This window comes from Rousettus aegyptiacus, unplaced genomic scaffold (genome assembly GCF_014176215.1).
Source record: "Rousettus aegyptiacus isolate mRouAeg1 unplaced genomic scaffold, mRouAeg1.p scaffold_m13_p_4, whole genome shotgun sequence".
Taxonomy (NCBI): domain Eukaryota; kingdom Metazoa; phylum Chordata; class Mammalia; order Chiroptera; family Pteropodidae; genus Rousettus; species Rousettus aegyptiacus.
The window spans coordinates 62,040,457-62,054,675 of record NW_023416307.1 but is presented as its reverse complement, the minus strand read 5'-3'; the positions used below and the strand labels follow the sequence as shown (position 1 = coordinate 62,054,675).

Here is a 14,219-nt window from a genome sequence, read left to right as displayed (position 1 = left end):
CCTCCTCCTTCCTCTCTTCCTTTTCTTCTTCTTCTCCTCCTTCTCCTCTTCTCCTCCTCCTCTCCTCCTCTCCTCCTCCCCTCCTCCTCCTCCTCCTCCTCCTCCTCCTCTTCTTCCTCTTCTTCTTCTCTTCTTCTCCCTCTTCTTCTTCGTTTCTTCTCTCCTCTCCCTCGCCTCTTCCTCCCTTTTGGGCTTCTCTTCTCCTTTTCTGTTTCCCTTTGTCTGTTTTTAGCCCCGAGAAGAAGAAAAGAAGATTCCCAGTCTTCTGATTATAACTTTGCTGCCAGTCAACTGAATCAATGAAAAACAATGGCCTCGGTGTTAAGGAAGTGGTGTTGATATTGTGTATTTGAGTATGAAGGGAGCAAAATAGAAAAGAGCAAAACAGAAAGGGAAAAAAAAAATCCTTCATCACAGAATGACCAAAAATGTAAGCCTGGCATAGAGCTAAGGGGTAGACGATTCATTCAGATGAGGCAATTGCCATTTCAAAGCCCTATATAAGGGGTTATCAAATCAGATATATAATTTGCAAATATTTTCTCCCATTCAGTAGGTTGCCTTTTCATTTTGTTGATAATTTTCTTTGCTGTACAGAAGCTTTTTAGTTTGATATACTTCCACTTGTTGATTTTCCCTTTATTTACCTTTGCTTTTGGTGTCAAATATGAAAACGATAATAATAATAATTGCCAAGACCAATGCCAAGGAGATGATTCCCTATGTCTTCTTCTAGAAATTTATGGTTTTAGGTCTTAAATTCAAGTTTTTAATCCATCTTGTGTTGATTTTTGGGCATGGTATAAGATAGGGGTCCAGTTTCATTTTTTTGCCATTCAGTTTTTCCAACACCATTGAAGAAACTGTCTTTTTCTCATTGAATATTCTTGGCTTCCTTTTTGTAAATTAATTGATTGCATATGTGTGAGTTTATTTCTGGACTCTATTCTATTCCATCAATTTATGTATCAGTTTTTATAGCATAGTTTGTTCTTGAACTAGAATATTGACTCTTCTTAAATTCTTGTATTTGGTTTTTATCCAAATATTTTTAAGTGCTTATAGTGCTAGACGTGAGAGATCAAGTGGTATGCTATATAAACATGACTCTGCCCTCAGGAATCAGAAACTCCAGTGGAAAGAGACAGACAATAATCAAATAAGCAAATGAGCGTCAAATTGCAACAGTGAGAGGTGTTCTTCAGTTAGAAAGTAAAGTAGACAGTGTTATCAGAGGGTATAATAGAAAATTCAAGAATGGTTTCCTGGAAAAGTGATGCTTGAGTAGGCATTAACCAGGTGAAGGTGGGAAACACAGCTTTACAGGGAAATGGACATGCAAAGACTCAGTGATAGGATAAAGATATGGAAACTGTATGAGTAGTATTAGTTCTTTATGTATTTTGAATAGTGACCCCTTATCAGATATATGATTTACAAATATTTTCTCCCACTTGTTAGATTGCCTTTCATTTTGTCAATGAATTTTAAAAAGGTATGGCTTTTAAAAAGAGCAAAAGATTAGAAGGGAAGAAGTTAAAGATGGGGCTAGAGAAACTGATTAATCTGGTTAAGTTTTGTTTTTATTCTAAAAATTGTGGAAACTAATTGAAAACTAGTTGTTTTGTTTTTTTATTGTAAAAAGAATATTGTGGCCAAAGTATAGAAAATGGATTGGAGAGGGACAGAGAAGATAGTTAGGGACAAGGACAGAAATCTAGGTGAGAGATACTGGTAACATTGAGAAAAATGGCAGTGAGGCAGATGGAGAGGAATGTTCATATTAGAAACATGTTGAGGAGATTCAAACTATAGGATTTGGTGGTGGATTGCATATGTGGAGTGAGGAATAGAAAGCACTGTCAAGAATGATGCTTTGGTATCAAATTTGTGAAACAGAATAAAATGGGGGCATTACTCATTGTGCTAGGAAACACTAGAAGATGATGAGATTATGCAAGGATTATTGTGAATTTCACTTTGTGCATGTTGAATTAGACACGATGTTGAAATATACAGGAAATTTCGAGTGACAACTAGATATACAATTTCTGATCTAGGAGAGAGAGTCAAGCTGAAGACACAAATTGGTGAGCCATGTGAGTGTGGTGCTAACTGAAGGTCTGAGAGTGAAAAAAATCATCTAGGGAGAAAAAAATAAAGTGAGAAAAGTCTATGGTGATGGATGGTGAAAATGAATGTCCAGAAGGTATAGAACAGTAACTAAAGAGACAGTAGTAAAATCAGAGAGAGTTGGGTTATAAAAACTTAGAATGAAAATATTACTTCATAAAGGGAGTAGCCTTTGATTACGATGTTCTGAGTGGACAAAATTGTTATTGGATTGTATTTAGGAACACAGAATTTATTGATCATCTTAATAAATGTTTTTGTGATGTTATGGAGTTGGAAGACTGATGGTAGATGAGGCATGAGGAGGAATTAAAGAAATGAAGACAGCAAATGCTGACACAATTTCTAAGAAATTTGTCAGTAATAATGGGAAGGATATGAGTGCTCAAATGAGGGTTTTCATGAGGGTGGTGGTGGTGGTGGTGGTGGTGGTGGTGGTTTAAATTAATGCAAGACACTTGACTATACTTTAAAGCCAATGGGCAGGATATAGTTGAAAGAGTTGCTAAATATACCATAGATAAAGTAAAATATATACACTGAGCAGTTTCTGAGAAGATGGAGGTAATGATATCTACAACATCAATAGTAGGATTATCCTTAAATGGAAAAAAAAGGATAGTTTTTTTGTTTTGTTTTGTTTTTTAGAACAGGAGAGAAAATAGGGTGAGTGCATACAATAAAGGAGGTGTCATCTTCTATATCTTTTCTAATATGGCAAACAAAACCATCCTTGGATAAAGAAGGAGTCTTCAAAAAAAAAAAAAAAGAATGGAGAATTGCGCTATTTTTTATGGATAGAGAGAAAATGAGTTCACTATGTAGATGTATCTGGATTTTTGGTCAGTGTTCACCATTTATTTGGTTATGGCATGGAAGTGTAGCAAAATCCATTTGCACTATGGCTTTCACCACCAGTGCCTGGCAATGAGTCAAGGCATTCCAAAGTAAATAGTTGGAGTCTACTACAGTTCGATTCTCTTTCGACTGGTAGAAAAATAAACAGCAAACATTGAGCCAAAGGATTTGAGGTATTAGAATGGGAGAAAGTAGAGAGATGAGACTAGTCAAGATGGTACTAACAGAGATGGAATAGAGGAGATGGCACTACTTGCACAAACAAACTGAAGGAAAGGGTGTTTATAAGTTTGAATTAGTGACTTTTGTAGGTGGAGCAAGTATGCATGGCGATAGGTCCAAGATGTGATTGTAAGAGTGAATGGCTGAAATTGAGCGGGGACGGTTAGTGGAGATGAAAATGAGAAGAACTAAGAGGCCAGATATTAGATAGGTCATCTGCATGGTCATTGAAATCACTCAGGATTATATCAGAGTTTGGGTTGGGTAAGGGGATTGCAATCTAGGTATCGACCTCTTCAAAGAATAATGGATGATGATTGGAAGATTAGAGCAAAAGTCCTTAAACTTTTTTTCTGAAGGGCTAGATAGTAAATATTTTAGGCTTTGTAGTCCACACAATCTCTGTCACAACTATTCAACTCTGCCTTCATAGCATAAAAGCACTTATAGACAATATGTAAGTGATTGGGTCTGGCTGTTTTTCAATAGAACTTTACTTACAAATTCAGACAGCAAAACAAATTTGGCCCACAGGCCACAGTTTTACAACCTTTGGCTTAGAAAATAATTGGGGAAAAGAGGAATTGTACTTCTCACAGTGTGTTATAGCAGTACTTAAGATGGTTTTAGGTGATTCATGAAAAGAACTTAAAAGCCTCTAATTGAGAAAAATTTCAAACAAATACAAAGTTATATTGAACAGCATCATGAGCTCTCATGTACCAAACATACAACTTCAAAAATTATCAACTCATAGACAATCTCATTTCATTTAAACCCTTATCAACTTCTTCCCTGTTAGATTATTTTGAAGAAAATCCAAGGCATCCTATTCATTTTCGAATGAATCTTAAAAACATAAGAATGTAGTAAAAAATATACAGCCATAAAACCACTGCCAGAATTAATAAAAGTAGTAGGTTCTTAATGTCATCAAATATCCAGTTGGCCTCATAATTTTTATTTTTACATTTTGTTCGAGTTAGGATCCAGACAAACTCAATTTATTGTGATCATTTAATAAATATTTTTAAACCTGAAGGCTATCTGACATTTCTTATTTTTCTTTTGCAGTATATTCTTTGAGTAAACTTGTTTATTTGTCCTGTAGAATTAACCATAGCCTGGATTTTGCTCTTACATTCCCATATTATTTTCATGTTCCTCTTTCATCTTTTAATTATGTACAGACATTTGATTACATTAAGATTTTTGTTGTTGTTGTTTTTATTTTTTGACATGAGTACTTCATAGATGATGTTGTATAGTTACTTCAGAGACATATGTCTGGCTGTGTATTATAAACAGCCACAGATGAGTATTACTGAGATTCATTAGTTCGTTATGGGTTGCCAAATAGTGATGTTCTATTTCTATTATTCTTTCGTTAGCTGAAGTATTTCTATAAAGACAAAATTCTTCTCATCAAAAAATTATTTACTAGATGAACAGTTTTTAACAGAAAAGTGGAATTGATTCTTAATGCCTTCCTTTTACCAGATTTAAGATGAATTGGTTCACTCTTACTTTTAAGTGGCAATAAGTATCATGCATTCACACGAATTTAAACATATTAATGAGTTTGAATTCATTACGGTTATTATCTTTATGCTGCAAGTGCCCTGTATATAAAAGCTATTAACCCTTTGTCATGTAAGTTGCAAATATTTCCTAGTTTGTCATCTATCCTTACTTTCTTATGACATTGTTTCCAGTACAGAATACAACTTGCTTTTATGAAATAAAACTTATCACTCTTTTTTTTTTGTTATTGGTTCTGATTCTGAGTCATACTTAAGAAAAGTTTTCCCCATTTCTAGGTTGTATAGAAATTCAATCATGTTATTTCTAGCACTTGCATGCTTTTTAATTAATATATATCCCTAATGTTTTTCTATATTTTCCACTTTTTTCTAAAGTGGTTCACTTTAGAAATTTTCTATTGACTTATTTTTCAACTCATGAATCTACCTTTTGTGATGTCCAATAAATTTTTAATCCCATCATATTAGTTCTCAATTTCTGACATTATATTTTTAATTTATTATTTTTGATATATTCTTAATTCTTTAATGACAATCTCAGAATCTGGACAAACTTTACAAAAATTCAATACTCATATGTTTGGATAATGTACATTAAAATATAATTAACATATCAAGTGGATTTCATGGACTACACAAATATTAGTGCCTAGATAAGTCTCTATCTAAAATAAATTTATGTTAATAAACAATTACAATAATTTAAAGTATAAAATTAAATAGTAGTGATGGTGGTATGTAAATATAGAAAAAAAAAACATGATGGTGGTATACAAATAACTCCATTTGGAAGTACTGTTATAGCTAAATGCCTTTAACCATTAAGGACAGTGCTTTTTTTTTTTTTTTTTTTTTAAATCGTGGGGATAAAGTAATAGTTGGAAGCATCAATGGAGAGCAAGGAAGTCACTGACCCCACCTCCTGATCATGAAGAAATAAGAATATAGGAAAATAAACAACCACTATTTGAGAATGATGCCAAGAAGGTGTGCCCTAATAGGAAGGCTTGTTTTAATTAAGGGTAAGAGGAGGAAAGACTTATCAGTAAAGAGGATAGCTAAAACTGATGAGAGGTTAAAATGTAACAAAGTTCTAAAAGCTAGGTATAACAATCTCAAGCTGAGAAATATTCCACTTAAAAATATATATATATACACACACAGATACTATTAATAATAAGAAGAATATTCATATTCCATGATCCATTAATCATACTTCTGGGAATTTTACTTAATTAGTTGAATGGTCAGATGAAAGCTATTAGTATAAAGATGGTCTTTGCTACATAGATTCTAATAGTTTAAACAAAGTAAAAACCCAAACCGAAAGAACAAAACAATTCAGTAATTGGAAGTGACTAAACAAATGATGATGGGTATACATGATGGATGACATTAAGCCTCTAAAACTGTCAACCACAAACAGTTTAAGAATCATGCAAAACATTGTTAAGTACAAATGTTGGTAACATTTGTTGTTTCATGTAATTGCAAAACATAAAAAAACACATGCAAACAAGATTTAGGGAAAAATGAAAATAAGATTTTCAGGATATTTGGATGATAGAGTTGTTTCCACTTAAAAATTATTATTTGATGTTATTATAGTTTAGTTACAAATGGATGAATGTACATATACATATACACATATAAACATTCATACATACACATATATGTATAAATATATATATATAAAACTATCCCCCCAAAGACTAGAGAACAGATATTTATATCATATCACTTTAAAAAATGAAAAGTGTTCATTAATTCCTCAGTTTCCTTATATACATTTTTAGTATCATTCCTTCTATGAAAGAATGTTTATAAGCCCTATAGAGAAAATTATGAAAACAGTAAAAAGATCAGTTGGTTGTCAAGAGTTTGTGGGAGGGAGGGATGGATAGACAGAGCACAGACGATTTTTAGGGCAGGGAAATTATTCTGTATGATATTGCAATGGTGGACACATATCAGTATACATTTGTCAAAACTTCAGAATGTACAGAACCAAGAGTGAAACTTAATGTAAATAAACTATGCATTTTGGGTGCTAATGACATGTCAGTGTAGGTTCATCGATTATAACAAATGTACCGGTGTGACCAGTGTGGTCAGGGAAGCTAATACTGAGGGAGGCAGCAAGCATGGTGTCAAGGGTTATGTGGGAACTCTCTGTGTTTTCCGCTCAATTTTGCTGTTTTAGGTTCACAGACTTAAAAAAAAAATAGTTTACTAAAAATTCTGAAAAGATAATTAGCAGCTAGGTTATAAAATTTTATATTCTATTTGATTAAGGAAATATGATCTAACAACTAAAGCACTAATTTGGGGGTAAAGCAAAGGAACACGCCACATTTTGAGCTGGATTCTAAGGATAGATTCCCAATAATTTTTTAGTGATAAGCAACTCTGTGCTTCTCGGTGACTCTGTTTTGCCATTTATACGATTAGGACCATAGTGGGGTTTTGCTTCTTTACTTCACAGGTATACTCTGAGGATACATGAATCTTTATACTTAAACTATTCTCATTTCTTTGAAAAAAAGCACCTTATAAACCAGCCACAGATCCATGTCTTTTCCACCTTATGTTTTGTTACAGTTATACAGGATGAATGGAGAAGCAACAATACAATAGAAATAGAGATAAATGATACTCTGGAAATACCATGCTTTCAAAATATCTCCTCAGAAATTTCATCTGAGTTCACCTTTGCATGGTTGGTGGTAAGTGTTGCCCTTTTCAGTGAATAACTGCAATGATCTTTAAATATTAATGCAGTAAAAATGAATAACAAATAATAATAGGGAAGCACACTGGATGAGAAGCAAGCATTATGTGGAAGTTCGGAGAATGGCCAGGGACTGAGAGGGGGACCGCTAGGATTTCCTCTAACTCAATAGTCTCTGGCTCTACAAATGTGCTAATTTAGAAATTAATTTCTAAAGATTAGTTTCTATTTTAAGCTACATACCGAACCATGACTACAGAAAAGAGTGGGATGCTTGCTCTGGAGGGGAGCAACATCTAACAGAAGCCCCTACTCACAAATATTTGTTTTATAAACAATATATGCTAAGAGATAGACTCCCTTTTGCTGGAACCCTAACTACTGCATCCTGGAAAAAATATACAACAATGCTTTAAATGGGAAAACACAAACTCTAATGCTTACAAAATAAATGGAAAACGCACATGAGAGAAACAGAACCTATGTTACAAAAAGCCATTACGTGGCTCTATTACTGCCACAGGGAGTGGCAGGCCCACAGTTGCCATGTTTTCTGAATTTAAAAAATAACCCAGAAATTTTGGATTTTTATGAGAAATTTCCCAAGGTAAGCCAACCAAATGGCAGCCAGGTATTAGTCAGTATGTATAGTAGACCTCTAATACTGTTAAATCAAATGATAACACAAGACTAATAGAATTATAAAGATAATTATAAACACAATTTCAAGAATTATATAAAAGGATGTTCATTTAGGTGATCCAGAATATGGTTAAATTTTAGATAGTCATTACAATAAAAACACAAAATTTTAAAATTCTGCATAATTCATTGATTTCTATCAATGTAGCAGGTGCTACAGTTTATAAAATACTGTATTTCCAAGATTTATCATTTGTATTATAAGTTTCTTAGATTTTTATGGACTATCCTGGAAACTAGACCTTTCACATAAAGTGATTCCTCTGAGTCGGTGGCAAATCCAATATAACTGACTCGCAAGTGGGCCTTAAAAAATACCCTATTGATAATTTTTCCTTATCTAGATTTTTTTTTTTTTGGTCAGTAGTATGAAAAAAAAATATTCTAAAATAACATTTTCAAACTGTTCTAAAGTCTACAATATCTCTTTGTCATCTGTCAGAAAACATTCTTTTCCCTTCATAGGGTTGTTTTCTAAAATGTAGGTTTTCTGAATATTATGCCTCTTGTTAGTATAAGTCCATTTTTCTTAACAAATGTGATACAGTGTGGTTCTTGGAAAAATTATAATGGAAATGATCTTAGGAGGGCAGAAACCCACTATACTAACATTACAGTTATAGAAATAAACTTTCTGTACCTTATTTACATTTTTAATAGTTTCCATCAATAGTTAAAAAGTTTTCACTCTAATTTTCATAAATTCAAATATGAATGGCATAATAAAATTTAATAATAATAAATTCTAATAAAGTTTAATAAAACTTTACTGTGGAGACTTTTGTAGGCTAATAAGTTGATCTGTAGTATTTATCTTAAAGGCGTATAATTCGTTTTTCCAAACAAATGTAAAGCCTTCTACTTGACCTGTGTCTTTTGTATGATTCTGAGCTTCTCCAGAGCAAAAAGCTGCATCACTCGCTTCAAAAATTCCTAGCATTTGATATGGTGCCTAGAACATGGCACTCAGTAAATAATTGAAGGCATCTGTTTATCTTTGTCTTTTTCCCCCACAGCCCTGTACGTTGTCCTTGTATTAAATTGATGGTTACTAAATTGATGCTGGCTGTTTGATTGTTAATGAGTAGCAGTTCATCAAGTATCAGTGAGTAGATAACTGATAAGGCATCTTTATCTAGTAGTTTTCTTTAAAGAAACTGAGAAGGCTAAATAGACACTATCTTTGGATTCTGCCAGGACATTTAGAATAAATGAGAGGCAGAGAAAGTGCACCTAAGGTCACATGCTGAGAGAGTGATCCTAAACTTGTTAGAACCTCAAGCCATTCTGTCACTTTAAAGAATGCATCACCATGCAGACAACTTGAGGAACCTTTTTGAAAGAAACTTATCTTCAAAGGGAATATTGTATTAGGAAATGTGCTGATTAAATTCCTACTGTGCATTCCCTTTTTAAATGTCAAAATCTATTTGCTCCCCTGATTTACATCTGTGCTCCACACTCTTGGTGCCTGTGGGATTCAGCAAGTCTGATATGAAATTATCTCATTTCCTCATATTAAGAAATAAACTGAAGCTCTTCATGTCATAACTGTTATAGGTCTGCAGAGGACATAAATATCCTCTCAAATCCCTATTTTAGATTTTTAGTATCTTGTTAAACTAGCAATAATAATTATAATGATAAGTCAATTGTTCTCACAACCATGATATACTGTGGCTTTTAGAAAAAGGTTAAAAAGTAGAGATGATAGTGAAGATGAACTCAGGAAGGCAAAAACCTGCTATACTGAATTCAGTAACTCTGAGAAGCTGCACATGCTTCCACTTCAAGCTCGTCTTAAATCCTGGAAACAATTTTACAAACTGAAATTATTTTAATCTAAGTCACTGGAAATCAAAAGCCATATCTTCTTGTAGGTGGAATTTTATAAAATCTAATTAATTCAGTTTATGACCCTCATGGAAAAAGGTTATTATTAGGATCCTCGGTTATCATTAGAAAATTATTTGGTATGTGTATCTGACCCCATACTAAGGCTGTGTTAAATGTGTTCATGGAGTAAATGCACAGGGTTAATCCTTCAATGGACAATGAGGGTCCATGCGAATGGTGGGGTGATGTATAAGAAAGTACAGAATATAAGTGTGTTTAGATGGAATGCAGTTGATAGATAAAGGAGAAGTGATCTTTTTTCTTATTTTATATCCTGGGGCACAAACATGCAATAGTCATCAGAGAAATTCTGTGAGCTTCTATATACATTCTAATATTCTGTTTTCATTCCAAACTAGTGTCCTGATTTTCCACAGTATAAATTTCAATTCGATCTAATAAACATATGTGAATCTGTTTTGAGTGCTGTGACCTTCAGAAAAACAAACTGTACTGGACATATTTCCTGTTATAAAGTAAAATTTTGATAAAAATGTAAAAAATATAGGGGAAATAGTTTGATTCTGACTAGATGGACCCAAGAAAGCTTCTTTCAAAAATAACATTTGAGCTGAATAATTAAAGAACAAATTGGCCAGGAGATAACATCAAGATCTTGGGACATATGAGTACAAGTTGGTATGGGAGGGGGTTGTTGAGAAAATGTTTTTCCTAAAGTTTGTGAATAAAGAGAAACTCATAATTTTTCTCTTTAAAATCATGGCAAGGAGAGGAATATTTCAGCAAATAGTTCAATATTAGTGATAAAGGCATATAACTAGAGCTTAGATGCTTATATTTCTTTAAATTTTTATAAACATCTTTCTTTTCAATATAATTTTCTTTAATATTTGTGTTGTTTTATATAAATATCAAAGAACAAAATATTGGAAGGATACATTTATAGATAAAAATTTATTTTATTTACCTATTTTGCTTTGAGTATGTTACTTTTCTTTTTTATTTTTATTTTCAATGACAGTTGGCATTCAATATTATATTAGTTTCAGGTGTGCAGCACAGTGATTAGACATTTCTATAATTTACAAAGTGGTTCTCCCAATAAGTCTAGTACCCACTTGTCACCATACATAGTTATTACAACATTATTGACCGCATTCCCTATGCTCTACTTTATATCCCTGTGACTATTTTGTAACTCCCAATTTGTACTTCTTAATCTCTTCACCTTTTCATTCAGCCCCCAACCCCTCTCCCATCTGCCAACCATCAGTTTGTTCTCTGCATCTATGAGTCTGTTTCTGTTTTGTTTCTGTTCTGTTCTTTAGATTCCACATATAAGCGAATTATATGGTTTTTGCCTCTCTTTGTCTGACTTATTTCACTTAGCATAATACTCTCTAGGTCTATCCGTGTTGTCACAAATGGTAAGATTTCTTTCCTTTTTATAACTGGGTAATAGTCCATTGCATGGAAGTACCATACCTTCTTTATTCAATTGTCTATTAATAGACACTTAGGTTGTTTCCATATCTTAGCTATTGTAAATAATGCTGCAATGAACATAGGGATACATATCATCTTTTTGAATTAGCATTTTGGATTTCTTTAGATAAATACCCAGAAGTGGAATTCCTGGTCATAAGGTAGTTCTATTTTTGATTTTTCAAGGAACCTCCAAACTTTTTTCCATAGTGACTGTACCAATTTGCAATCCCAACAACAGTACATGAGGGTTCCCTTTCCTTCATTTCCTCATCAACACTTATTGTTTGTTGATTTACTGATGATAGCCATCTGACAGATACATTTCTCTGAGGATTAGTGACAGTGAGCATCCTTTCATGTCTATTGGCCATCTATAGGTCCTCTTTGAAGAAATGTCTATTCAGGTCCTCTGCCCATTTTTCAATTGGATTTCTTTTTTTTGGTATTAGGTTTCATGAGTTCTTTATAAATGTTAGATGTTAACCCTTTAGTGGATGAATATTTTTTAATGTATCTCTTTGGGCAACAGAAACAAAAGAAAAAATAAACTAATGGGACTACATTAAACTAAAGTTTTTTCACAGCAAAGGAAACCATCAACAAAACTAAAAGACAACCTACTGAATGAAAGAAGATAATTTGCTAATGATAAAGTATGGCACTTACAAAATAGTCACAGAGATTTAAGTACAGCATAGGGAATACAGTCAATAATATTTTCATAACTATGTATGGCGCCAGGTGCGGACTAGACTAACCAGGGGGATCACTTTGTAATTTATAAAAATATCTAACTACTATGCTGTATACCCAAAGCTATTATAATATTAAATGTCAAGAATAATTGAAAAATAAAAATAAGTAAAAATAAAAATAAGGAAAGTTAACATCCTAAAACCAAACAAATGAACAATTAAAAGTTTATCTCTAAACGTATCTTTCAATATATTCTTCTTTAGTATTTACAATGTTTTATACTTAAACAGAAAATGAAGTGGTGCTATAAACAATGCTGATGTCCCATCCCTGAAAGCCTCGCTATTCAGAAAACAAAACTATTACCTTCTACCTGGTGACAGCTGACTTTAATTGTCTTTACCATAATCAAAATTAAAGTGCTATCCAATCTACAAAGTATTGACAACCAATTTCGATGATTAGAAAAATATCGTTCTGGTTTACAAAGTGGATGCGAAGAGCTTTGCAAGCAGCTGCTTTAATAGCACTGAATGGTTGGGGAATAAATGGAGGAAATTTGAAGATAGGAAGCAGTTTGTAGATAAAGAAGTAGCAATCAATACAGTTAACAGAATTTATTGAATGAGTTCTGTACACTCAACACTTGCCATGTGCTGTGGTCAGTCAACACAGCCAGCTCTAACATGAAGCTTGGCCCATCTCAGAGATAATAATGTCACTAAATCAAATAGTGCCAAGGCCCCTTTTCTAGATTGAAAATTCTGCTTCTAAAAAAAAACAAAAACAAAAACAAAAACAAAATAACGAAGGCTTCCACCACGTATTTTCAGGTTTGTGAGGTCTTTAATGAACATAGGGAAGAAGTAATCATGATTTATGACCCGACCCAGCTCTTGTAATGCAAATTAGTTTACTCAATACCTGTATGTAACTTAAATATGCATCTATTTCTCTTTTATGGGTCTGATTTTGTATTTGCTTTTCTCATAAATTCCTTCTTCTCCTCAAATAGACTCTAAGCAGAAAGGGCAAGAATTGTTCATTCTACTATTTTTGTGAGGCCGTATATAGCAAGGTCATTAACAACATGAATTTGGGAAGGAAATTATTGTTTTCAAGTTCTGGTTTTACCTTATACTAGCTGTGTAACCTAAGACTTAGGAATAGGGTGAGTAAAGCCCTCACCTTCAGTGCATAATTTAAGAGAGTGGCAAAAAACAAAACAAAACAAAACAAAACAAAACAAAAAACAATACATAGGTATGGACATTAATAAAATATTTTTAAAAATGAAAATTTAGAGAAAATCCATAATGAATAAAATTCCGACATTTTAAAAAAAGGAAGCCTGTTGTTAGTTTGTTTTGACACCCTACTATACTGTTCAAGGAACAGTAGTTTTCAATCAGCCTGTGGTTCCTGGGTCTTCATGGCCTGATGTTCTCCATGGGCACATGTATAAAAGTTGACAGAGGAGAACAGATAGAGCAATGCAGACTTTATGCAGTCTTTTTTTTTTTTTTTTTTTAAGTTTTAATTGTAGAGTTTCTGTTAGCTTTACCGCTTGGTCAAAATATTTTAGGATATTTTGATAGATGTGTATAGGGGCACGCGATTTTCCTTTTGTCTCAGAAGTCATGTTATAGATATGTCATCTAACTTAAGTTTTAGTCCCATCATCTTTAAAAGGGGATCATTATAGTATTGACATCTTGGTATTATAGTTAGATATAAATAAGATAATGCAACTAAGTAATTTAGCACATGCCTTTACTCAGCATGTATTAAAAACTAATCTCTAAAGGGTTAGTTTTATTACTCTCTATAATTCCTCAATTTAGTCAAGCAGGTAATGAATGCTCATCAGGTAGCTGGTCGATCAGCAGTGAAGCTGGAGGACAGTGAGTTTGTATTTGTTGCACATCTACTAAGTGTCAGGACTAGCATAGGTTAGCTAATTCAATCTACATTTCTCATTAAATCAT

At 33.0% G+C, this 14,219-nt stretch overlaps 1 protein-coding gene across 5 annotated transcripts in view; it reads left to right on the top strand.

Moving 5' to 3' along the window:
* Positions 1-14,219, top strand: part of CD96 (CD96 molecule) — an 83,499-nt gene that overhangs the window by 5,851 nt on the left and 63,429 nt on the right. For all 5 annotated transcript variants that reach the window (XR_001597528.2, XM_016149967.2, XM_016149954.2 and 2 more), the window contains exon 3: positions 7,359-7,483. Coding sequence is in view for 4 of the 5 variants with exons in the window: in XM_016149967.2 (XP_016005453.1) it covers positions 7,359-7,483 (125 nt within the window). In the remaining variant the exon portion in view is untranslated. The remainder of the gene's footprint in view (positions 1-7,358; positions 7,484-14,219) is intronic.